At 48.9% G+C, this 25,228-nt stretch overlaps 1 protein-coding gene across 1 annotated transcript in view; it reads left to right on the top strand.

Moving 5' to 3' along the window:
• TGFB1I1 (transforming growth factor beta 1 induced transcript 1) overlaps positions 1–25,228 on the top strand; it is a 196,467-nt gene that overhangs the window by 97,331 nt on the left and 73,908 nt on the right. The window contains exon 2 of the mRNA XM_069651591.1: positions 22,175–22,359. Within this exon, the coding sequence (XP_069507692.1) occupies positions 22,175–22,359 (185 nt within the window). The remainder of the gene's footprint in view (positions 1–22,174; positions 22,360–25,228) is intronic.

The raw sequence follows: 25,228 nt of genomic DNA, 5'->3' as shown, positions 1-25,228 counted from the left end.
ATATTGGTTCAATATGTGGACCCTAGTGCCATGTTTAAAATCAGGGTACCAGCCAATCCTCTCGTACATCCTGGACATTAGTTTACCATATTCAACTTTGCTTTGCCTAGAGAGAAGGCCTCCTGAGTCCCTTAATGTAGCCGATAGTTGACAGCGGGGGTAGGTATTACCATTTATGAACAGTAAGACTTGTCTCATCATCAATTGTCCCTTCAGAGAGACAAACGCAGAAACTCTGTAGGGGTTGAAGGACTCAGTTTTTGGAAGCACTTCCAGAATATCCCTCTGGGCAGTCCAACCACTTGAGGTCGCCCATACACAGTGCCTCCAACCCATAGAGCACCATCGGACAGAAGCACCGTGTGTAGAGGGCAGTTATTCCATCCAATGTGTAGCCAGCAGTTTCAATGGCAAATCTTCCTACTAATGAGGTCAAGCGCCGAGCCTTTATAACCTTAGCCTCTTTAATTTCCATATAGACCCTATTGGCACTCATCTCCAAACCCAAGTAAGGGTACGAGTCCAAATAGTCAATGGTCCCTAAGCTGGCATCAAAACTCAAGTGCTTAATTCTCTTCCCCATGTTAATTGGTAGGTCGTTATCTTTTGCGTAACTGACTAGGGTATCGGAACATAACAGGAGCAACCGTGAAGATGCGGTTAAACATGACCAAATAATCTGCGTATATCATGCATGGAATAGGGCAATTACCAATCCTGGGGAAACATCCAACCCCTGATTTAAAGCACCCAGGGAGATCAGCCATATATAGGTTGTAGAGGAAAGGGACCAGGGTACAGCCCTGCTTAACTCCCCTAAAGATCTGCACCAATTGTGACATGGTTATAGGTCAAAGGATCGAATCAAAAGGATCGAATGACAAAAGGGTCGAATCAAAAGGACCGAAAACAAAAGGTTTGAAAAACATTTTTTTTGTTTTTTTACTTTTTTAAATTATTTTTGGGTGTGGTCCCCCGCCCCAACCCCCGTTTTTGTGGTAAAAAACACTTTTTTTACCTAAACGAAAAACCCCCAAAAAATATATAATTAAAAAAAAAATGTGGAACCTTTTGTTTTCGATCCTATTGACTCTTACCTTTTGCATTCGATCCTTTTGTATTCGATCCTTTAACCGGACACCTTGTGGACATAGTGCCTTGGTCATCCAAGCAAACTCTTGCTTGGGTGTTTAGGTGCAGTCCCCTAAGGACACTAAGGAGCCATGCCGGACACCCCCATTTTTCCATTTTGGCAAGCAACTTCCCCCGATTCACACCACCGAAGGCCGCACTAAAGTCCACAAAAATAACACACAGGCCCTCATTACGACCCTGGCGGAAAGTAACTGACCTGACCGCCATAGCGTAAATAGCGTTTCCGCCATTGCACGACGGAGTAAAGTGCGGCTAATTCTGACCCATCGGGCACGAGCACTACGCCATGGCGGAAGTGCAAAGTCCGCGATGGCGGAAATGTCCCCAAAACGCCCCTCACCGCCGTCGTACGGCGCCCTAGGTGCAATTCCGCCACCCATCATAGCGGTCACCGTAATGAGCGGTAATCGCAAAATACGGTGACCGTAAATATACGGAAACGGAAGTAAAAACATGGGCCCGGAACGGGAAACAGCACGCCGTACACCTATAAAATCAGAATCCCAACACAACCATCAAAAATCCTACCCTGAGACACATCCCAACCCGTTAGCCACCCTAGTGAAAACAATAAAAATGGGAAAAGTTGCGAAAAAAGCGTGCGACCGCAAGCGGCAGGTCCACTTCTCCCATGGGGAACTCACCGTGCTCACAGAGACCCTCCAGGAGAATGCTGCCGTCGTCTTCTCGACGCAAATGACCAGGACGGCACTTGCGAACAAGAAGGCCATATGGGCCCTGGTGGCACAGCGGGTAAGTGCGGTGGGGACCGCACCCCGCAACCCACAGCAATGCAGAAAGCGATGGGACGACTTGCGGATACGCGTACGGAGCATACTATCAGCCAACCGTAACATTGCCACAGCTACCGGGGGAGGATCGGAATCACCCATCAAGTTGACCCCCTGGGAAGAAATCTGTGCCTCCACCATTGGAATGGAGAGTATAGAGGGAGTCGGAGGGATGGAGAGAGGAGTGCAGACATCCGAAGAATCAGGTAGGTGGGCCAAATAAAACAATGCTAAATCCATAAAACATAGTGCAACAGAAACACATGTCCAGGAGAACGTCCACATACATTGGCCTGATAGCGCACTTTAAAAGTCACTTTAAATACATAAATAATTAAAAATCCTAAAAACACCCTCTACACGTGCAGCATGCACACCCTAACTGCAGGCTGCAAAACAACAGCCTCCTCAATCCACACAAAAATGAAACCACCTCCAAGGCCCTGACCCAAATCACCCTCAGGTACCACCCCGATGCATGTGATACATTGCCATTCCAATTTCCACAGACCCATGAATAACGCTCGCCCTCCTTTACTCCAACACAGGGTCCGATTCAAACGACGAGCTTCAGGACACCCCTACCAGCACACCTGCAAAGAGGGCCAAGACCAACGGCCAAAGACCCTCCACCTCAGCTGCACGGATCAAGACACGGCAGCAGCACAAATCAAGTGGCAGCACACAGGAGGGGACTTCAACAGGCACCCCAGCAGCCAGCATGCCCACAACAGCAGCACCACAGGTCCCCCCAATGGATGCCACAGAAGGCACTGCTTCTGGTGGCAGCAGCACCATAGGTGACACTGCATTAATGGCAGCATGCTCCGACACAGAAAACGGTGCTGTCGATGTAGGATCCATCCATGACCTGTCTCAATCCCCCTGTTTGTTTCATCCCGTACACCATGAGGATACCACGCAGGGGCACCCACAAGACGACGACTGGCCATCCCCCACAAGCCCTGTGGCAAGGCAACATGAGGTGATCAGCCCCTCTGTGACACCACCGCAAATGGGCATGGCCCAGCAGAGGCAACAGTCCCTCGACCAGGTGATCGTGCAACAGCAGCAACTGGCCACGCTCCTCAAGGAGCATGCTGATGAATGTGGGGGTACCAAGGCAGCCATAGAAACATCAACTGAGACACTTAGGTCAGAAATGGAGAGAAGTACAGAGACATTAAGGGCACAAATGGAGAGAAGCACCGAGAGCCTGAGGGTACAAATGGAGAGAAGCACCGAGAGCCTGAGGGGGGAACTGCATGCGACGTCCAAAGACGTATGTGCTGAACTTGCCGCTGTGCGCCGTGTGCTCACTGAGCTCTCACAAACCCTTAGGGACATGCATGGACGTGAGCAGGCAGAGACATCATCCGTTGCAAGTTCCGTCCAGGGCAGCCCCCAACGTAGATCTGGGAGGAACCTGCGCTCCACAGGCAGGGGTGCCCCTGATACCCGGAGAGGGGGCTTGCAATAGCGTCTGCCCACTGACAATGAGCATCTTTGGACACTGGTGTTCGGGGGGGAGGTAGGAGGGTGGAGGGGGTGTGTTGGGCTTTCTTGGGTGGCGGGTCGATGGGGTGTGTAACATAATTTCACATATGCTATAAACATTTCACAATCATCCAATGAGATGTGTGGACATTGATCTTTGTGTACGAGGCCTTTATAGGCGTACAGTCCATATTGTGCATGTTCCAGACACACACAGTGCCACAAGTCCCGTGTCCATGTATCAGCCACCAGGCGTGAGTGCTAGAAGCATGAATCTATGATAATCTGACGAATTTCACGGCCCTCCTGTGCCTCGCGGACTCCTTGAGGTGCTGCCACATCCCCAACCTCATCATGACCATCTTCAGGTGCCTGCAGTTCTGCGTCAGGGGGCATGGGCACATTTCTACGTACGCACATGTTGTGTAGCATGACACATGCCATGACCATCTTTGCAACCTTCTCATGGCGGTACAGGAGTGCCCCGCCAGACCTGCTGAGGCAGCGGAAACGAGCCTTCAGTAGGCCGAATGCCTGTTCTATGACTACACGGGTACGTGAGTGGGCATGGTTGTAGTCCTCCTCATGCTGGTTCTGTGGGTTCCGGAGTGGTGTAAGGAGCCATCTCTTCAGTGGATACCCGGCATCACCTGTATGTGGACAATAAAGGATGTTTGTGGAATGACATTGCTACGTACGCATCCCCCCCCCCCCTTCCTGCCAGGTCATTGCCGCATCACATACCCCACATTATCATGCATGAAATGAGACTCACCGAGTAGCCAGGATCTGTTCCCTGCGTGTCGCTCCATGTAGCGTGGTATTGTAGAGTTCCTCAAGACCATAGAATCATGGGTTGATCCAGGAAATCGGGCACAACAATGTGTAATGATCCTGTTGGAGTCACACACCATTTGTACATTAAGAGAATGATATTGTTTTCGGTTGCGGTACTGGGCCTCCATGGCATGTGGGACAACCAATTCCACATGGGTGCAGTCGATGGCACCAATGCAACCCGGTATGCCGGCAAGTGCATGGAATCCCACTTTTGTGTTCGTAATTTCCTGCTCCGAGCGTGGTAGAGAGATGTAGTCGTCTGCGTGCTTCAGGAGGGCATCGAGCACTTGCGATAGTGTCCGTGACAACAGTGGCTGTGAAATGCCATGCAACTGTCCGACTGTGTGCTGGTAGGTGCCTGTGGCCAGGAAGTGTAGTACAGACACCACCTTCAGTAGGGGTGGGATGGCGGTTGGGCTATCTATCATGCTGGCAAGGTAAGCGTGTGTCATGTCCACAATGGCGGTTATGGTGTCCCGGTCCAAACGGTAGAGGGTGTGGATCTGCTCATCAGTGAGGTTGAACGGATGAGCTCGGAGGCGTGGGATTGCGGGCTGCCTGCGTGGTGGTAGTGGCTGTGCTGGTGGGCCTTGCTGGCCCTGCCTTGCCCTCCTCCTCCTCCTGCGTCTCCTCTGTGCGGCCGGTTGTTGTAGTAGTTGGTGTTCGTCTTCTTCTTGAAGTTGGAGTACTTGCAGTGCTATCAGGTCCCCCAGGGCCAACATCGCTAGTCCTGCCGGTAGCATTTTGGAGTGGGTGTGGTTGTGGGAGGGGGTTGGGTGTGCAATTTATGTGTTTTCAGTCAGTATAGCCTCCACCTGTGGTGATTCATTCCACCTGTGCAAGCTGCAATCCCCTTTGGGCGAGCACGTCCCGCACACAACGCTGCAATTCGACGCATGGCATCTTGCTATTACAATCATGTATTTAATCCCGATGGCAGTGGAATATTGGTTCATATGTTCATTCTGCTATGGTCCCATTGTTTCACATACTATCTTTACAGTCGCGAACAAACTTGTGAAGGGTCAGTGGAATGTAGTACTCGATTAACGGTGGACCCTCATGCAGCACTGTACCGAGGTTCACCGACGGGCGGGGCGTCCCATTTGTGAGTGAAGGCAGTTGCCATTTGCACACACTGCCGCACTACATGGATGAATTTGTGATTTCAAGCGGTCACAGATGCCTTTTCGACGTGATGTTGCAAATGAGGAATTCGAAGGACAGCGCTTTCGGTTTTCAGCTAGCGGCGAGGAGACGCCCACAGGTCTGACTGCAGATATAAAGTTCCATTGTTTAATGTCCTTCGGACAGGGGCCATGGCGAGAATGCAATGATTGATATGAATAGTATGGGATGCGCAATAGCGTAGTGGACGATAAGGCAGGACGTTCCCAAATACATGTTACTTCACAACACTAGAATTCCGGGCTGGAGCACAGTGGATTTTGCAGACTGCATTACGCACAGACTCAATGGAAATTTCACATGTTATGTGAGTAAATAATCAGGCGTTTTCATACCGGGATGAGGGAATGATGTATGGATGCATGGACAGATGATTTAATTGAGAGTTTACCATGTACATGGCTTATTGGAATCTATCCCCTTCCCCTGCGCTATGTGATGCAGAGCTGCCATAGTGGGACCATCGTCTATCTGCCCTTGTTGAACCCTCCCTGTCTCGACGCGCCTTCATACACTTGTGTCTATGCACGTTACTAATCCCATCTAATGGATTCTGTTTTAACAGACGCATGCACACAAAGACTCGTTTGTTTTCACCTCGATTTATATAGTTATGATTCGCAAGTGATTTTTGGGTGGGAATAATCCTTTTGAGTGGGCTAACATGCATATGGCTGTAGATTTAGTGTGATCATTGAAGTGAGTAATTCAAATTAAGTTCTGATGCCCATACCATTCTTTTTCATTTCATTTGGGTGACAGGTATCTCCTCCCCTTTTGGCGCTGCCATCTGTATGCCACTCCTGCAGATGGCTTTTACTCCCGACACCTGCTGCTTCGTGTTAATCAGTGGAGCACCATTACGATCTTATGGGACGATCGCCAATGGGCCACATGCCCTTACGCAGTGCTAGTGGCTAGGAGCAACATATCGACCTTTCAGCTGGACTAGTGCCTACCTAATGGGACGGCCCTGCGGTTCTAGGCGCTTCCATGTTGCCTTTTTGAACGTGAATGTAGCCCCTGTGTACCATGAAGGAACAGGGCGTCACACAAGAAGAAGCTGGTCATTTATTGCGGATGCAGCCCACAATAATGAAATATATTTTGGAGTTCATGACCTAATAGCTGTATGGGCTTGGTGATTTTGTTGTGCATTAAATTTCTATTATGATATTAACCGTGTGGCGTTATTCTTTGCAAGTAATGTAGCATATTCCTATTTGTGGAGCGATGTATTGTGAGAAGATCTGCATTGGGTTCCGGCTTCTGAGTATAGTTGCGTGGTACTGTACTTGGCGCGTTTGCCTACGAAGCCCAGTGAGGTCAGGGATAGGGGCTGCCATTATGACTGTTTTAATGATGTCATGCTCAGGGGCGGGGGATTAGCTTTTGTGTAACAGATGCCGGTCAGCCAGGTGGATTGGTGGAATGATGTGATTATCAGAATATGGCTGGTCACAGGTTCCTGTGTTTGCGTGCGTTTCTTGGAGGGAGACTGAGGTCATGTCCATTGGAATAGCTTCTGTATTCGTGCCATCTGTGCCCTGCAGCTCCCATTGGCCCCTCTTGAGATGGGCCTGGCTGCTCAGTCACTCTGCCAACTTGTGTGGTACATGCTTATGCTGATGGTTGGTTTGTTTACTGGCAAGGGTACAGGGCTGGTGCAGTCTCCCTCAGGTTACTGCTTTGAATGTTGCCTTACACTGGTGTCAAGCGATGGGGGCCTGTTGTTGTTTTGTCTCATATTTCAGTTCATATTGCTGTACTTGAACCTTCACATGCCTGTGCTGCATCAGTACGGCAATGGTGACATGGCAAATATGGAGGGACACTCACAAGGCACTTGGAGCCCCTACATTCATTTGTTCGTTGGCATGCATGGGTGACTTGTACATTTCACTGGTTGCATTGTGTGACTTCATTGCACCTACGAGGAGTTGTGCAATGTGGCCAGGGAGTGGTGTACAGGCAGTAGGGCCATTTACGGTTGGTTCGCGTTGCCGTACTTCTCACCATGGCGGAATGGTACTTTCCGCCATGCTTGATGGCGTTAGGTAAATGTCCGCTAGGGTCAGAATTTGCGTACCGTTGCACCATGGTGGTAATTACGGTTTCGCATGGCGCGCGTGCGCGTACTTGGTGCAGTTAGCGTTGGCGTTCACTACGGTGTCGCTAATGGCATCGTACTTTACGGTGACGGGTCATAATCGCACCGAGCGCTATTCGATGGCGGTATTGCATTTCCGCCATCGTTTTTCGATTTCCGCCAGGGTCGTAATGAGGGCCACAGTGTGGACCCCCCGGTGGCAGAAGCTTCACGAAACAACACATCCATGATCCTCAGGTTATGGACATTATTACATCCAGGCCGGAACTCTGTTTGGGTAAAATGCAATAGCTGTGCACTTGATACCCAACTCTGCAAGGCCCCGAGTACAAATATAGAAATTATTTTCCCAGATGCATCCAAAAGTGACAGTAGTCTGTAGTTGTCCGGCATGGTCTTGGCCCCTTTCTTATACACCGGCACCAATACAGACTGCTACCACGAAGTAGGAATCAGTTGCTCTCTGCACACTTTGTCATATAAAATCTTAAGGATTCCAGCCGACCTACCAGGGTTTGGCTTTAAAACAACATTGGCCAGGCCATTTGGCCCAGGGGCCCTAGAGTCCTTAAGGCTTTGCATGACGCTTTCAATAGCATTTACCCCAATTTCCAGTTGCCATCCCTCCAACAAGAAGCTGGCGGAGATACGTCAACTGAGGTACCACCTCTTTCTTTTAGGTAACCAATCCACCTATCTTCTCGAATGGGATTTAGTATCTTGGCTATGGAATCTACCCTAGCCTTTGTTAACGCGACCCATATGTTCTTAGGGTTACCAATACGTAACACTGTAAACATATTTTGCCAGCGAGTATTTTGAAGGGAGCGTTTCCACCACTTAAGCCAACATTTATAGTCCCTTTTGATCTGTTTCATTCTACCAGGCTTCTCCATGTCTGGGAGTTTAATACGTTGTAACACCCTGAGTTTGCTTCGCTTAGAGCGTTTTGCGTCTCTAATAGTGCTATCAAATTTGTTCATTGGTTTAGCAAAGTTAGTAATTGAGCCCCCAGCACAGAAACCAGTTTTCTCTGCTGTCACCTTAATCCATGCTTCGATATCATTGGAGCTAAGCAGACCTAAACCCTCAATAACCTCACAAGGGAGGTCTGCAATATACTTACCCTCTTTGTGTTTGTCTGGTGGTCCAACATTTATGGCTACCCGCATGGTTTTGCAACATCCTGGCCCCACTCGTAGCTTAGGAGGATATGGGTAAGGGCCAGAATGTAGTGATCACTGCTGTCATTAGAGATCACCTTAAGTTCAATAGCAGCCATAAGACACGGGTCATTCCCAAAGTAATAATCCAATGTAGACTGGGTATTATTCCCAGTCCATGTGTATTTTCCTGGGATGTCGCCCCTAGTGCGGCCGTTTAACATTGTCAAGTCCCAAGTTCTCAAGAACTTGATCCACTTCTTACCCCTTTCATTACTTTTACCTTGCAACATGTTACATTTTTTAACCACGTTTCTACATGGGGCGCATGGTAATTAATCTATACACAATCCCAACAGGACAAAATAATCTGCAGGGGACCCACTACTCACAGCTGGGTCCTCTTCTAGCAGATCGACCATCTTTCCTGTGTTGCCCTCACCCGGAGGGGAATATATGTCTATAAGTAACATCTTCCATTTCTTTCCAATAGAATCAGACCACAACTCAACTGCCAACACATTGTCCCCAGCTGTCACAGGGAACACGCTACGGGAGCACATTTTATGACTGACTCCAATAACAAGACCCCCAAAAGGGCGTCCCCTAGGACCTTTGTTAGCAAAAGCTTGGTATATATGGAAACCGTCTACCATAAGAGGGCAATCCAACCAAGTTTCCTGCAATAGAAAAACATCATAGTCAACTAGGACTTTACCGGACCCCTCTGCAGCCAGTAGGTGGCTAAACCCCCTATTGTTCCAGCTTGCAATCTTTAGGGGTCAATGCGTCCCTGACTGTCAATCCTCAGGGGCAGCCCATTGGAAAACCTATCATTGTGACGGATACCTTTCCCCACAGTGTGTGTGGGCCCTCCCTATATGGGTCTGGGCATCTAGGAAAAGATTGTAGCTCTCGACCTACAGTTACTTTCAGACCTAAGGAGAACAAGACACCAGAATTCACACACAATAATGAAACTATTGATGATATAGTGAAGCCTATCAGGACCCAGTTAGTGGGGCTACCCCATTTAGGTAATTCCAATTGAACCATGTCATTGGAGGAGACTGTGGATAACCATGTAGTGGGTGCCCAGAGTCGAAGGAGAGTCAATCTATTCAAGCAAGGGCTTTGCTTCGTTGGCTGAATCTCCTCAGGCTTTGCTTAAGATCCAGGCCTAAAAGGACCTATCACCTTGTTACCAGAGGATGCACTATAGGACCATGTAGCACAGGGACTTTCACCACAGGCACTCCGTGTAACTCGTAAACTTAATGCCCCTGTGTCTTCCACTGATGGGGTGAAAATCCTCCAACATTTATGTACGAGTGGCAGTCAGTGCTGGCCTTAGACGTGTTCTGGGTACTCGGTCACGACGTGGTAGAGGGCAATTGGTCAAAGTTACTACCCGAGGTTACCACTAGTCCATTCGGATATCAAGGGCACGGTCAGGACGCACCTGGGCATTCCATGGAGAAGGAGCACACTTGGAGACAGTCCACCTGTCCAGGGGGCCCTTTAGCATCACTGTACGCCTCAAGCCATCAGCCTGTATTCTAGTGACATTTCTGGCTTTAATAGGTGCTTTCCTACAGTCATCACTGACAGACATCACCTGTGTTTCAGAACGGGTAGTGCAGATGGGTTGCCTAATGGATAGCACCCGAGCCCCTGCAGAGGACCTTCAAGTAATAGGTGGCTTGGATACAAGGAGAGGTGATTTCCCCATCATTGATATTTCTGCACACAATGCTTCCAGGGCATCCTCCCTATTCCCTGCTGCAATATTGACAGAGTCTTGGGAGTTCCAGGTCACCTCGGTCACATCAGGAGAGTCAGTAATCGTGGTCATTGGCACACCCCTTGCCCCGGGGTCCCAGCGCGGATTTCGACCCGGAGACATTGCCCCAAAGGGAGTGTTTGGAGCAGCCCCTGTGTGCGTGGAAGTCTGGGAGTAAGCTGAGCTGAATGTCTTGTGCTCCACATTTGATTCCAGATAAGTCACCATTTTTTGTTTTAGGTCACATTGATCATATGCAATTACTGAGCATAAGGCCACCAGGGCGTCCAGTTTAGAGGTTAACTCGTTAAGGTGGGGTGTAAGCTTGTCAACTTTAACAAGGATGCCCTGGTCGTTCCTTTTCCCAGTGGGCTCAAGATCGTAATTAGTTGCTCCAGCTGCCTCCATTTCCAAGGCAAGGTCAACCGGGTTGGGGCAACTGGACAAGTTAGTTAAATTGCCAACCCTGGTAGGATGGGCAATACCTTGTGGGTTGCCTTGTAAAGTCCTGCAAAGGTTGAGTAACGATCCGTTGTTTTCTAATGAGTGCATGGAACAGGATAGCAATACACAGCGTTCACCGTCTGTACACTTTTGAGGCATAAATGATGTCTGTGTACAGACATTGGTATCAGGAAACTAAGTCCCCTCATTAGGGGTAGGGGTGCGTGGAGGCCATATTCAATTCAGGTATTTGCGTGGAGGCGTTGTCCACACCAGAAAAGAATCCCGAGATACTTGCTTGACAATTAAGGTGGCTGCCCCCATTAGGTCTCCAGTCTTTTTTCCCCCTTTTAGTTTTTGGTGCCTCTCTATGCGCTTTCCTGGTAAGTGTTGGGCTGCGCATGCGCGTCCCCCTCAGTAGCATGTAACTGTGAAGACCTTGTCTACGGTCGAGTTTAGGCTTCATATTACCAAATGTGTATGCAGCACAATCACTAGTTTTTGGCAGCAAGAATGGGTACACAATAGTGTCTTAACACACACACTTGAGGGTATGGCCCAGCTCACGTATCAAAGTCTTACTTTACAAGATCAGGCCACCCCCACAGGCTAGCAAGACCAGCGTTGACAACAAACTCCCACAATACACTGAAGGTTAGATCAAGGATCAGAGGTACTAAGTTCAGTAGTCACCACTCTAGCAGAGTTTCCTTGTTACCATCTGGGTGTTGAGGATCATTTAACTGTCGAATGGGATATAGGGGTAGGTTCAAAGGCCCATCGGCCCGCAGTCACTGAACCCCTTAGTTAAATTAAAGTGATTAGGTAATGCAGCCAGCAATAGGGTTCAGTCTCACCTGGTCTGGCACAGAGAGGCGTTGATTCAATAGCACATACAAGCCTCACCTCCCTGGCCACCCAGTCCTGCTGCCTTCGCACCAGCAGTAGTGTAGGTTTCTCCACCCCACTATGGGGTGCTCGTGTGTTTTCCTTGGCAGGACGCACTTCCAGTAGAAATGATGTAACCCAAGAGGTCTCCGGCCGTGGCAGTGCGGGAGTGGAAAACGTAACCCCAGTCGTGGCACCCACACCCAGACACCAAGACACTCAGCCGCACTCTACCAACGGCTCCGTCTGGGGTGAGAGCCTTTTAAACACTGCCTGTGCCAAAATCACAGCAAGTAAAGATAAACTCTGTCTGTGTTGGAAACAGCTTAAAACACCGACAAGACACTCAGTCGCACTCCACCAACGGCTCTGCCTGGGGTGAGAGGCTTATAACAACTGCCTCTGCCAAATGCACAGCAAGTAAAGACAGACTCCGGTCTGTGTAGCAATCGGCTTAATTCGCTGCCAAGACACTCAGCCGCACTCTGCCAAGGGCTCTGCCTGGGGTGAGAGGCTTATAAGCGCCACCTCTGCCGAAAGCACAGCAAGTAAAGACAGACTCCAGTCTGTGTAGGAAACGGCTTATAAGCACCGCCAGGACACTCAGCCGCACTCTGCCAATGTCTCTGCCTGGGGTGAGAGGCTTATAAGCACCGCCTCTGCCAAAAGCACAGCAAATAAAGGCAGAGTCTGGTCTGTGTAGGAAACGGCTTAACACAGCGCCCAGACACTCAGCCGTTCTCCGTAACCATATTAAGTAAGGTCTGTGATATCAAAAAATGGAAACAGGCGGACCAGAGATTACAGATGGACCAGAGATTACAGGAGCAGGCATAATATATATAAGGCATAACATTTGCAGCGCCACAAAAATGTCTTAAACCTTTTGTTGCACATGAAACAAGCAAATGCCTACCTTCCTCAACTGTCAGGAAAGGAGCTGTGGCCTGAGCTGCAAATTGGGCCCTCAGTCCACATCATCTCTGTGCCACTGGCCCTGGACCACTGAAGATCAAAATGAAACCCAAGGTTTAGAAGATATGTTCCTGAGACCAGAATAATTCTCATGCCTTGGAGCAAAATTTCAAATTGTCTGGCCTGCCGCCAATTATTAAGACTTCATTTCAGTCTAAATTCCACTGTGGTCAATTCTCTGCACATGCGGCATAGCACCTACACTCAAATAAATTACACGCGGTTGTTCTCTGATTCTGGTCCAAACAGAGAATTATCTCAGTGTTTTCCACAAGCAAAGAGAAAGGGGAGCTAACCAAGAGCATTAGCCATACCAAAAGCTGAAATTAGAGGTAAAACAATGGGGTGACCGAGCCAAGCCAGGGGGAAGGAGATGGCCTGGGAAGGGAGAGACCGCCTTGGTACGACTAGCAGGGTATAACTGGAACCAGTCTAGAGTTATGTCCTTCAACCCTGTCCTCTGCCAGGATGGAATAATCCATAGTGTTGAATATGGCTGATAGAGCTAATATGGTCCGGATGACCTGACCACTGATGCCAGAAGCCCACCATAGGTTGAGACAGACTGCTATCCGAACGGATTCCCTACCCAGGGCTGACTGAAACCCAACCTTAAAGGCATTCAAAAGAAAGAAAAAGTGGATGAAATCGAAATAACATGAAATTACACTGGCTTGGTTAGAACTAGAAGAAGAGACTGGAAAGTTCTGCCGGTTTCAGGGGAGGCTGTTTCCGTAACAATAAAACTAGGCCAGATGCAGGGTGCAGGGAACCACTCTCAGTGGAACACATTGTAACCTATCTCCGGAGAGGGAGAACTGCAGGGTAACCTGTTGCTGAGGCTGTGGGACAGGTTCCCAGTAAGCTGCCTGACTCGAGTCGTTACAGTAGTAACTCGACTTCCTCATGGGGTAAGAGAGAAAAGATGCAAAGGCAAGTGCAGATACAAGACAAAGAGGGGATGTCGTGCTGCAGGGTCTTCAGGGATATAGTGTCTGGGGGAGATGGCTACTGGGCGATGCAGAGTGACAATGTTTGACAAAAAGTAATGACTTTGGTCTTCACAAAGTTGAAGTGAGGTCAGAACAGCCGTATGAGAGGCAGGAGAGGAGGATAAGCCATCGGGTCGACCAGATGCAATTGGCATAGTAGCAGATTCCAGCTCAACATGATATTGGCATACATGGGCCTAAAAGAGGGGGCAGTCTGTAGTAAGAGATTTTGTGCACCAACCACCCTCTAGACTTTTCATATATTTCCTAGCTAAGGTTCTCCGAGAGCCAGGAGGTGAAAGTGCAAGTCTGAGGTTTCCTGACGGACCACAGCATGTATCCGGGCTGCAGAAGAAATAAAAGGTGAGCCAGGATTTGTGGCTGCTGGCTCTAGAGGAGAGTCCCTCAACCAATCAGCTAACTGCCTCTGCAATTTCCCGACGCACGTGTCCCACAACATGACCAGGCTAATAGCTGTGAGTGCTCACAAGCCCATTACGAGGTCGGTGGTAACCCACTGGTGCGACCCTGTAACACCGGATCCGCCGCCTGGCTTCCCGGCGCCACCGGGACATTACAAGTCCCTGCAGAGAGGGAAGTGAGGCGGCAGATCTTGTAATTCCCCATTCCCATGAATTTCCATAGGGCTCCATGGGAATGGGGCCTCGGAAGCACCAGCACCGTCGCTGACGGTGCTTATATGGCACCTCTGCCTGCTGCGGCGGCTGTGCCTGGCAGGATGAGACCTGCAGGGCGCATCGGACCTGGCAAGCAAACTCATAGCGTGGCGGTCTGGAAACAAGGGTGCCGGTAAGGTTACCGACACCCTTGTTTCCTGACTGCCACACTTGTAATGAGGCCTGATGTAAGCACTGCATTTCTAGATTGGCGCATAGCATTGATAAATGTGGGAAAACTGGGAGATCAAACCATACATTGAAAGTTTCATGCCATAACCAGATTGCATAGGAGAGAAGTAGGTTGGTGTCTAACCCTGAAAAACCATTGGGTAAAAAGAGTATTGTGGATGGGGCAGTATGCAGTGCGGAAACTAAAGGCACGAGGAGTTAGCTGCACGCAGATCAAGTCCACCTCAATTGAGGCAGCGGAAGAGAAGTCTGGAATGGTGGTATAAATTCTTTCTTTCAGAACCAAAGAAACTCTCCACCATGGAAGATATTGCAACCTACATGAAAGATTTCAAACCCCAAGGGCATGACATGCACCTCAGAGAGGCACCCGCTTGGTCTTGTGACTGGCTCCACTTCATTGTCCAGTGCGGCTCAAAACATGTGAACATGATCCTTAAGATACGAAAGGCAAAGGGAGCTAGGAAGTCCCAGAAAATGTGAGGACTTGAGAAAGGTGTGGGTCGGCAGAGGCGTGACAGGAAAATGAATGCCAACACGAGCGATAAAACCCCTGCAAGCTGCAAAGTCTCTTGGGACAAAGACCAAGCGAGGCAGTAATGTGATATTGTCATCAGGCAGAGCCACCAATGTGCAGACCTGTCGAAAAGGTCATACGCACTGTGAGGTGCCAGAGGGCCTCACCATTCAGTGGCAACCAATGACGCCAGTGGGAGGAGTGAGAGCGAGGCAGGGTTCCATGATGGATCACAAACACATGCCTATTGTAGCAGTGCTCCAAGAAGTCCTATGGAAATATGCAGTCATGGTGTGCTGCAAATGACCTTTGTCTCAATGTCAGTAAAACTGAGATTGTTTGCATTGGGACACCTGCTCCCACTTTCCCCCTCTCACTCTGGCCGGCCTCCCTTGGCCCTGCGCCTACCCCCATCTGTGAGGCCAAAAACCTTGGGGTCATCTTCGACTCCACTCTACTTCTCCTCTCACATTTCTGACATTTCAAAAAAAGTCCAACTATCAACTACACCTCCTTTAGAGGCATTCCATCCTTTCACACTTTCCCTCAGCGGCTCACTGTCTCCAGAGCCCTAGTTCTCTCCAGGCTGGACTACTGCAACAGCCTCTTTCTCAACCTCACTGCTTCTGCCCTGCGCCCTCTGTAACTCACTTAGAACGGAACTGCAAGACCTATCCTTGGCCTCAAACCCAGGGATTGCTGGCTCTTCCCGACTCCTCTCTCCCAAAGAACCCTGGCGAGGAAATCTGCATTGCAAAAATCACCTTCCAGTGTGTGTCCAACTGTGTGAGTGGGCCCTCTAACTAGTTGCTAGAAGTGTACTGCACCCTGGTTTTCAGACAGCGGTTCATGATAGTACTCTGGTGGACTCTTATCGTAGCCTTGCAAATGAGTGTTTTAGGTGAAGGTGTGTGGGTGAAAGTGTATGGATGGTCAGTGGAGAGTGCCTTTTGCATCAGTGTTGCTTTCAGCAACATGTTGCTTATGGTGCCTGTTTGGTGGTTCTCATTGCCTTGTTGGTCAATGTCTGCAGGGGAAGTGTAGTCACTGGTTGCAATGCTGATCACTGCTTGGCACAGCTCGTTATTTCAGGTTGGCACACTGTCTGCATTGTACAGCTGTGATTATTGTCACTGGCTGTTGATATTTGTAGTATTGCTGCCCAGCACCTGTCAATGAATGTTTGATACCCATCACCCGTTGCTGCATTAGACACCATTGTTGCTTGATGCCTGTTGGTGAACCTGCGACTTATATAAGTGGGAGGGGCATATGATAAAGTTAATTCTTGGTGTCTGTTGTGAGATATTAAATAACATTCACTAGTGAAAATGTGTCTGTGTGTTTAGGTGAATGTATGACCGGAATCGCTGGTTGGTGTGTGTGTGTGACAGTATTGCTGCCCAGGACCTGCAAGCTGAAGTTGTGATGATGGTCAGTGATTGTTGTTACACATGTTACATTGTGTCTGAGCATCCTTCGGTAGAAGTGTGAGGGACATCACTTTATTTTTATTTATATATTTATTTAACATTTGTGTGAGGCCCAGACCCACAGGTATCACAGCGTTTGTACAGAGAGATCGCATGGAGAGGATTAACAAGTCATAGAGTAAGAAGGCGGCTTAGATTAGTCATAAATAAAGTGTTAGTGATGCTTATTGAACAACCATGTTTTCAACAATTTCTTGAATGCAGAGTGGGAGGGTTCATTTCTAAAGTGAGGAGGAAGGGATTTCCACAGGGCAGGGGCCCTAGGGCTGAAACTCAAGTTTGTAGCGGGGGACCTCTAGGTTAAGCTGGTTGGAGGAACTGAGTGAGCGACTGTGCTGTTTCTTTGTGATGCAGCGGTTAAGGTGGGCGGGGGCTTCATTGTGGAAGCAGCGGTGAGCTAATGTTAGAGTTTTAAAGTCAATCCTTGCTCTTATTAGTAGCCAATGCACTTCTCGGCGGGTGGCAGATATATGGTCTGATTTGCGAATGCCCAATGCTGGCCGCAATGCTTTGTTTTGAAGCAACTGATTTGGCGAGCTTAGCCATGGAAGTGCCTTTGAGGAGGGCATTGCAATAGTCTAGTTTGCTCAGGGTGATAGCTCTAGATAACGTGAGGCAATTGTTAGGGCTTAAGGATGTTCTACTTAGTGAAATTAGTTTGGCAGCGTGAGATGTGGCGGATGCAAGAGCATTGACGGGTCGTGTCATGGTTAGTTGTGCGTCCAGGTAGGGTTTTGGCATCTTTAAGGACAGGAATGGTGCAGCCCTCAATGCTCAAGACAACATAGGAAGGGTCAAGTGATTTTAGACGGGCGGGTGAGCCTAAAATGATTAGCTCAGTCTTCTCATCGTTAAGGCAGATGTTGTGGGTCGCCATCCAGGACTGGATGGTGCAGTAGACTTTGTTGATGGCATTGGAGTCGTTGGTATAGCTTCCCGAGAGGGGGATAAGGATTTGTGTGTCATCTGCAAAGTTGGTGTAGGTGATACCTAGGGTGTCGAGAATATCAAAGAGGGTTTGGTATAAATGCTGTAAAGGACAGGGGAGAGACTGGAGCCTGGCAGGACATCAAGTGGGACAGGGATAAGGTCAGCTGAGTGATTATCAATGAAGACTCTGGACGTACGATCATTTCAGAAGGATTTGATCCAGCTGACTGCTTCAGGTGAGAAGTGGAAGGACTTGTGTAGGTTTTGGCAAAGTATGTCGTGGTCCACAAGATCAAAAGCAGCTGAGAGCTCTAGGGGGAGTAAGATTGCGGCATTGCCAGTGTCTCTGATGCTGTCAAGTTGAATTTTGAGATCGATAAGAGCCATTTCAGTGCTGTGTTTGGGTCGGAAGCAATACTGTCTGACGCCGAGGAGTGAGCGCTGTTCAAGGAATTGTTGGCATTGTATGTAGGCAATGCGGTCTAGAATTTTGAGCAGGAAGGGTGCTGTAGTGATTGGTCTATAGTTGATAGGTATAGTCGGGTCCAGTGAGTTTTCTTTTAGTAAGTGGGTGACCTAGGCTGCTTGGATGGTTGTGGGTACTTTGCAGGAGTTGAAAGAGGCGTTGACAAATTCTGTTATGATGGGGGTGAGACTGGGGGCACAGATCTTAATGATATTAGCACAGCAGGTATCTCCTTTGCAGTTGGAGGGTTTGAGGACCTGGATGACCTTCAAAACAGACTCTTCGAATACCAGACAAAAGAAGAAATTTGGGAATGGCTTTTGAGAGGCGGGGGTGGAGGGATTATGGTATGGCATTGCTGTTGAGGACTGGTGCGTAGGTTTGGCGGCTAGTAGAGCTTTCTTATTCGAGATTTTGTTGCAGAGTAGATTGATTTTGGTGGTGAGTGCGGTTTGTATGATGGTGCACTAAACTTTGGGCCTCATTATGAGTTTGGAGGTATTTCAGAGGCAAATCCTCTGAAATACCACCAAACGGATTTGCAGTTATCACCACTTGGTCAGACAGAATTTCCACCCGATTCCAAGTGGTGGTAGTGATGTAAATCCATTGGACCCAATTGGGCTTTTTTGTGGAATTACCGTGGTTGAATTACCGCTGTGGTAATTTAGCTAATTCTGCTGATTTTTTGGCGTTGGGTGGCAAGATTTTCCTCCAGGTGTTTGCCGGAGGTAAATCTTCCACTCAAAGCCAAAACTCATAATTTGGCGTAGTAGTAAAATTGGAGGTAATTCAGTTACCTCCAATGTTACCACTTACCGCCATACTCATAATGAGGCCCTTTGTTAGGTTTGACTAAGGTGGTAGGAGCACATGGGTTTCGCACAAAATGGTAAAGAGTTCCTTAGTGTTGGAACTGGCCGAACTGATTCTGTTATCGTAAGAGGCAGCTTTGGTTGTGATTATAGCATCCTTATAAGTCTTAGAGGTGGCGGAGAGGAGTGAGGCATTTCTGGGGGTCGGGTATTTCTTGTGTAGGTGCTCAATGGCTCTTTTCTGTCTACAGAGCTGGACTAATTCATCTGAGAACCAGATGTTAGTAGGTTTGGCTGGTTTTAGGTATTTGTTTTTGAGGGTGCGTGTTGGTCTAGCATATCTAGAAGGCTAGAATGGTAGTGGCTTGCAAGGGCTATGGGGCTCTTCCAGTTGGGAGGTTGTGTTTCAATGAGGGGGACTAGAGTAGGTTTGAGAATATCATGGGTGAGTTTGCGGGTGCTTCTTGCTAGGATTTGGGTGGGTGCCGGTCGGGGGTGGCTCTCGTGGTTAGAGTGGTGCAGTTTAAATTCAATCAGGTGGTGGTCGGACCACGGGACTGGGCTGATGAGAGAGATGTCAATGATTGAATTGGTTGTAAGTATCCAGTCGAGGGTACGCCCCTTCATGTGAGTGGGGGCAGAGACATGTTGTGTGAAGTTCATGTCATGAAGGTCTTGGGCCACAGTGGTGGCTTTATGATCGGTGTGATCACTGAAACCCAGGTTAAACTCACCTACGATTATCCATTTGCTGCCTGGTTTGAAGAAGGGTGTTATGAGAAGGGGGATTTCGGAATCAGGATCACGGATTTAGATCCAATGTTCTTGCGTCCCGTTTAGCCGGGATGGTATGGACTGGTCCTCCAGTTGGTGGAGGAAGAGCATGGTAGGCCTTCACTGCAAAACAGGAGTCGCCAGCAGCACAGGCAGGGTCTCTTTTGGGCATAGGCTTGACAGGACGCACGCAAGGGGCCTGCTGGTAGCTTTGGGGTTATTCCAGGGAGCGGGGACACATTCTGCCCTTTCTTCATCCTGCTTGTTGGTTGCTCCACTTGGCAGGCTGCCAAAGTCTGATTAAGCTGGTCCTTCACAGGGTACAAGGGGGCCCCATGGAGCACCTCGATCTATTCAACGAGCATTGGATGGATTCATGTGAGTATCAGTCTGATTGACTTCGTAATAGTTAGATTTTACTTGTGAAAGGTTGACTTGTAGGCTTTACTATCAACTTTAATACGTGTTTCATAATGTCTCATCCGCAGTGCTGCCATCTGCTCCAATATCACGCTTCGACCGGCTGCAGCGGGATGCTAGAGATAGGTAGTTCCAAGGATGGTACTCCCAAAATCACACTTTCGCCATCTGCAGTGAGACACTAGAGCTAACTGGGTAGTCCCAAAGATGGTACTACCAATATCACGCATTTGTCCGGCTGCAGCAAGATGCTAGATAGGTAGTTCCAAGGATGGTACTCCCAATATCACACTTTCATCAGCTGTAGTGACATACTAGAGCTAGGTAGTCCCAAGGAAGACACTACCAATGTTACTCCTTTTCCAGCTGTTGCGAGATGCTAGAGCTAGGTAGTTCCAAGGATGGTACTACCAAAGTCGCTCTTTTACTGGCTGCAGCAAGACTCTAGATAAGTAGTAGCTGTAGTGACATACTAGATAGTGCTAGGTAGTCCCAAGGATGGTACTCACAATGTTACTCTTTTACCGGCTGCAGCGAGGTACCAGAGCTCAGTAGTTCCAAGGATGGTACCTCCAATGCCACGCTTTCATCAGCTCTAGCAAGACATCAGAGCTAGGTAGTCCCAATGATCTTACTCCCAATGCCACGCTTTCACTGGCTGTGGCGAGACGCTAGAGCTAGGTAATTCCAATGATTGTACTTCCAAAGTGCCATTGCAGCCCAACTGTTGGATAGCTATCAATGATAAATCAAATCAGAGACTCTTTGAGCTTTCTTAGCTCACCTCTTTTACCAAGGAAGAACTACAATGCTGTGGCTTGGCAAGAAGCGTTGCTTGGTAGACATACAGTGTAGCACAATGCCAAGAGACCAGTTTCTAAGCGTGAGACCGTGATTTGAACCTGTGTTGCTATGTGTTAGCTTGCTTCCAAGACAAACACGTTGCCCTTGAGCTATCCTCCCTTCCCCCAGCACTGAAAGTCAAGCAGACAGCCAGCCGCATTAAGTCTGTCCCCAAAGTCTGGACCAGAGCAGACACCCTTCACCTCAGCCCACTGAGAGCGATGCACCCAACCTTCTACCACGACAGTTTGGGAAGTTAAGGAGGCACCTAAGAGCCAAAAACTTTGATGGCAAAGCTGGTAGTGAACGAGATACCTCTGCCCCTAGCACTGGCATCTGATTAGTAACCTCAATGCTGGCAGCTAACCAGACAGCCCATGCTGTGACTCTTGTCCCCAACAGTGTGAGGCAAGCATTACTGCAGCTCACCATGTATGGGTCCATGATTCACAAAACAGGGCCTCAGCTCATCCCACTGAGGCGCACTGCCCAAATCACATAGGTGAAGCTCCTTTAGACCTCACCTGAGTGGGGGGTGTCTCTGACAATCTAGTGCCCCCACCTAGTCAGTGATTAGTTGGTGTTCAGTGTACACCTCAACTGCAGCCGGGTGTGCGGAGTCTGGTTCTATACCGGCTGAAAGCTGGCTGTGGTCCGAGGTGTGGAGAAACTGCTGCTGGTGCCATCAATTGTGGGTCGAGTCAGCACTACCTTAGATACGGCTGTGGTGTTATGTGATACAGCTGCTGGTGGAACTCACACTTGTGCAACACTTCAGCACTTGACTGTGTTACATGCTGAGGCTGCTAGTGGTTTCAGCACTTTTTGGTCTGTTTGATGCTGGCTGATAGGTGTGGCAAAGTCTCTTGTGGCTCCTCCAGCACGTGTGGCTAGCTTTAGCACCGGCTGAAAGTGGGCTGTGGTATTTCCTTTAGGGAAGTCGCTGGTAATGCTAGCCTTTCTGTATCAGGTGTGTGCTGTCTAGGGATCGGCTTTGCTGTTCTGTGAATAAGCCATTGTTAGAATAAGCATTGGCTGAAAGTTGCTGTATGGTCAAGCCCCAGCTGTTGCGGGCCCTTGTCGGCTGGTTGCGTCCGCTCAGGTGTTTTGCATGCTGATATGACTGGTAAGGCCAACAGTTGTGGTTAGACATTGACAGTACTAGTGATTCTACAATGTTGACAGTACTAGTCATTTTGTCTTTTCTCCCCCCCCCCCCAGATGCACTGTTGGCAGATCTGGAGAACACAACATCGCATGTGTCCAAGCGGCCCGTGCTCCTCACCGACTCTCCCAGGAGCTCCCGCGTAGACCTCAGTCACATCAACCAAGTGCCCCAGACGAATGGTGTGCGGACGGACAGCTCAGATCAGAGACCCCTCCCTCCACCCTATAGCGCCCCACAGGTAAGACTGCTTCCTACAGATCCTACAGGTAAGTCGACAAAAGACTGCTTGTTGACATTTGTCGTTATTTCATTTGAGTTTATTTAATGGCAAGGAGAGTACTTCACCCAAAAGTACTGCGCGTATAGAGTATTGCAGACGGAGCAAGAATCTGTGATTCCTTCTTCAGGGCTGCCCTGAAGCTGTGTATAGAGGGACTGGCTTTCAGTATTGGGGGCAGGGAGTTCCGCTCGAGAGGAGCAAGGAGAGTGAAGTAGCAGAAATGGAAGTGTTGCAGGGTGCACAGGGGTTGGTTGGATTAAGGAAAGACTTGGAGCGACAGAAGGAGGGGGAGTAGCAAGGGATACACATCCCTGTGCATGAATGGAAGGGATACCCCATGGACAGATTTGTAGAGAAGGCAGTGATCAATTTGGCACGGAGACCCACTTCGCACAAAGGCGGAGTCGGGAAGTGGGCGAGTGATGTGGGAGGTTATAGATTATAATTGTTCTTTTATAACGCGCATAATACTAGCGAGTGGTTTCCTCAACATAGATGATACACGTAGCAAAGTTGACTACTTTGCGGAAAGTTGCAAAGGAGTAGAGACGCACCAGGACGCAGGAGCAGTTATCCAACCTTCTTAGGGGCTAGAGTGGACGTTGGTGTTCTAGTGGTGGGCAGGGTAAGATGGCAACCCATTTTACGGGTGTTGAGCATTTGCGTCTGGCGGCCTTGGCCGTGGAAGAGATGTATTGCTGGGTTAATGGAACTCACGATTGCAAGCCATAGGGGGCTGCAACCTGTGGCTCCTCAAGTGTTTTGGGCCATGACTCCCATGATCCCTGCTCGCCATTGGCTGTGCTGGCTAGGGTCGATGGCACTTGTAGTCCAAAACATCTGGAAAGCCAAAAGTTACAGACTTTTGCACTAGGGGATGAGTTAGAAGATCCGGGTCTCTTAGTGTGTCTGGCAAACTAATAAGTGTTATGTAAGCGCAGGAGCCTTCTGCACACCAGACGCACTCAAGGTCATTGTTAAACAAGAACAACCTTTTATATAATCCATTAAGAAATCTCTGCGAAAGGTGAAAACGTAGTCACTTGCTACATTAAACTGGACTTTTGAGGGTCATCACTGTTTGAAATGTCTAAACCAGCCATCTGCAGCCTTTGGCTCTGCAGATGTCTTATGCTACAACTGCCATCAGCCTTAGCTAGTATAGCCAAAGGTAAGTGATCATGGGAGTTGTAGTCTAAAAGATCTGGAGAGCCAAAGGTTGCAGACCCCTGCTCTGAACAATTCTCGTGCTGTACATTCATTAACATCCGGCGGTTGTATTTACAACTCTATGTAGTATTCCTAAAAAAAGAACAAATGGAAAAAGTTGTGGTCGTTAAACATGGCAGTGCTGGCAGTGAAACTCTCTGATGGCATCGACAAGAACACCCGCCACCCGCGCCCACCCCCCCCCCCGAACCACCGCCCACCACGGCGTTGATGCTATCTTAGTACATGCAAAATCCTAGGAACCATTGTGTGAGGGTGTAACCCCAAACCAAAAAGTGTCTAGAACCTTTTTATCTCAGAACACTGCGCTGGGTGTTGCCAGCAGAACACCCTTTTTATTCTCAGCTGGGCAGGCTTAAGGTCATTTCAGTTTTGGCGCAAACCATAATACTGAATGCGTCACAGAGGACCCTTATCAACACACAAGTAGAGCTTTAATGGCAAAATGAATAGGAAAGGATACATGTTCAGTGCAGTGTATTTGGTTATTTATAACGCGCTGAATACCCGGAGGTTTCTAAGCGCGGACCCGGGGGATGAACCTGTGTTGCTTCGAGTCGCCTGAGCTATCCTCCCGCGTAGAAAGCAAAGTGTTACCTACTATAGCAAACAACACTGCTAAGAAATAAGCAGCGCTCAGAAATAGACCTTATTCCCACTCATTGTAATTGCAGAAGAAAGGGGCTTTCTTGACTCTTCGCCATCATGACAAGGCCTGTTATGCTTTCTGTGGGCTTTATGTCGGCGTAATATGGTGCTCGAGTGTATCTTAATAAGGCTGACGTCTTAGCCCCCCCCCCCCTCTCTTTCCCTGGCATCTACACCCGTGCTCGTGTGCAAGGCCTCCACTACAAGCTCCATTCCCTTGATTGGGTTGGGCCTTGTCATTTACCCGAAGCACCTGCTCCTGCTGGCCAAGGGGCTGCAGCATAGCATTCTGGGAAGAAGACTTTGCATTCTGCACTCTCCGCTACAAACTCCGATGTCATTGCCAGTCCCAGACAACTGTCGGCTTAACACCAAGGTTGAAACATTCCTGCCTCCCCTGGCTCAGTCAGAACTTGCTCAGAGGGACCACGGGTGTGACTGAAGCCAACTCGCTGCTGACTCTCCGACGCACACAGAGATGGAGGATTCAAGTGAAATAGTCTTGCTGTTAAACACGTTGCTGAGGAATAATGCTGTAGCATGCTAGACCAGACAGGGACCGGGTTCCCAGGCCGTGCTCGCACCTTCTGCAACAGCCATCTCCACTCACATCACAGAGCCATCCAGAGGACTAGTAGTAAACCAGGCAGAGGGCACAACCTGCCCCAAATGAACTCACACTCACATCACATGGCGATCCAGAGGGATAGTAGTAAACTACACAGAGGACACGACCTGCCCCAAATGAACTAACACTCACATCACGTGGCCATCCAGCGGAATAGTAGTAAACTACACAGAGGACACGACCTGCCCCAAATGAACTAACACTCACATCACGTGGCCATCCAGAGGCATAGTAGTAAACCACGCAGAGGGCACGGCCTGCCCAAATGAAATAACACTCACATCACCTAGCCCATGAGAGGGATAGTAGTAAACCACACAG

This window comes from Ambystoma mexicanum, chromosome 3p (genome assembly GCF_040938575.1).
Source record: "Ambystoma mexicanum isolate Mex_15411 chromosome 3p, UKY_AmexF1_1, whole genome shotgun sequence".
NCBI classification, from domain to species: domain Eukaryota; kingdom Metazoa; phylum Chordata; class Amphibia; order Caudata; family Ambystomatidae; genus Ambystoma; species Ambystoma mexicanum.
The sequence above is the reverse complement of the archived record's forward strand: the minus strand, read 5'-3'. Positions and strand labels throughout refer to the sequence as shown.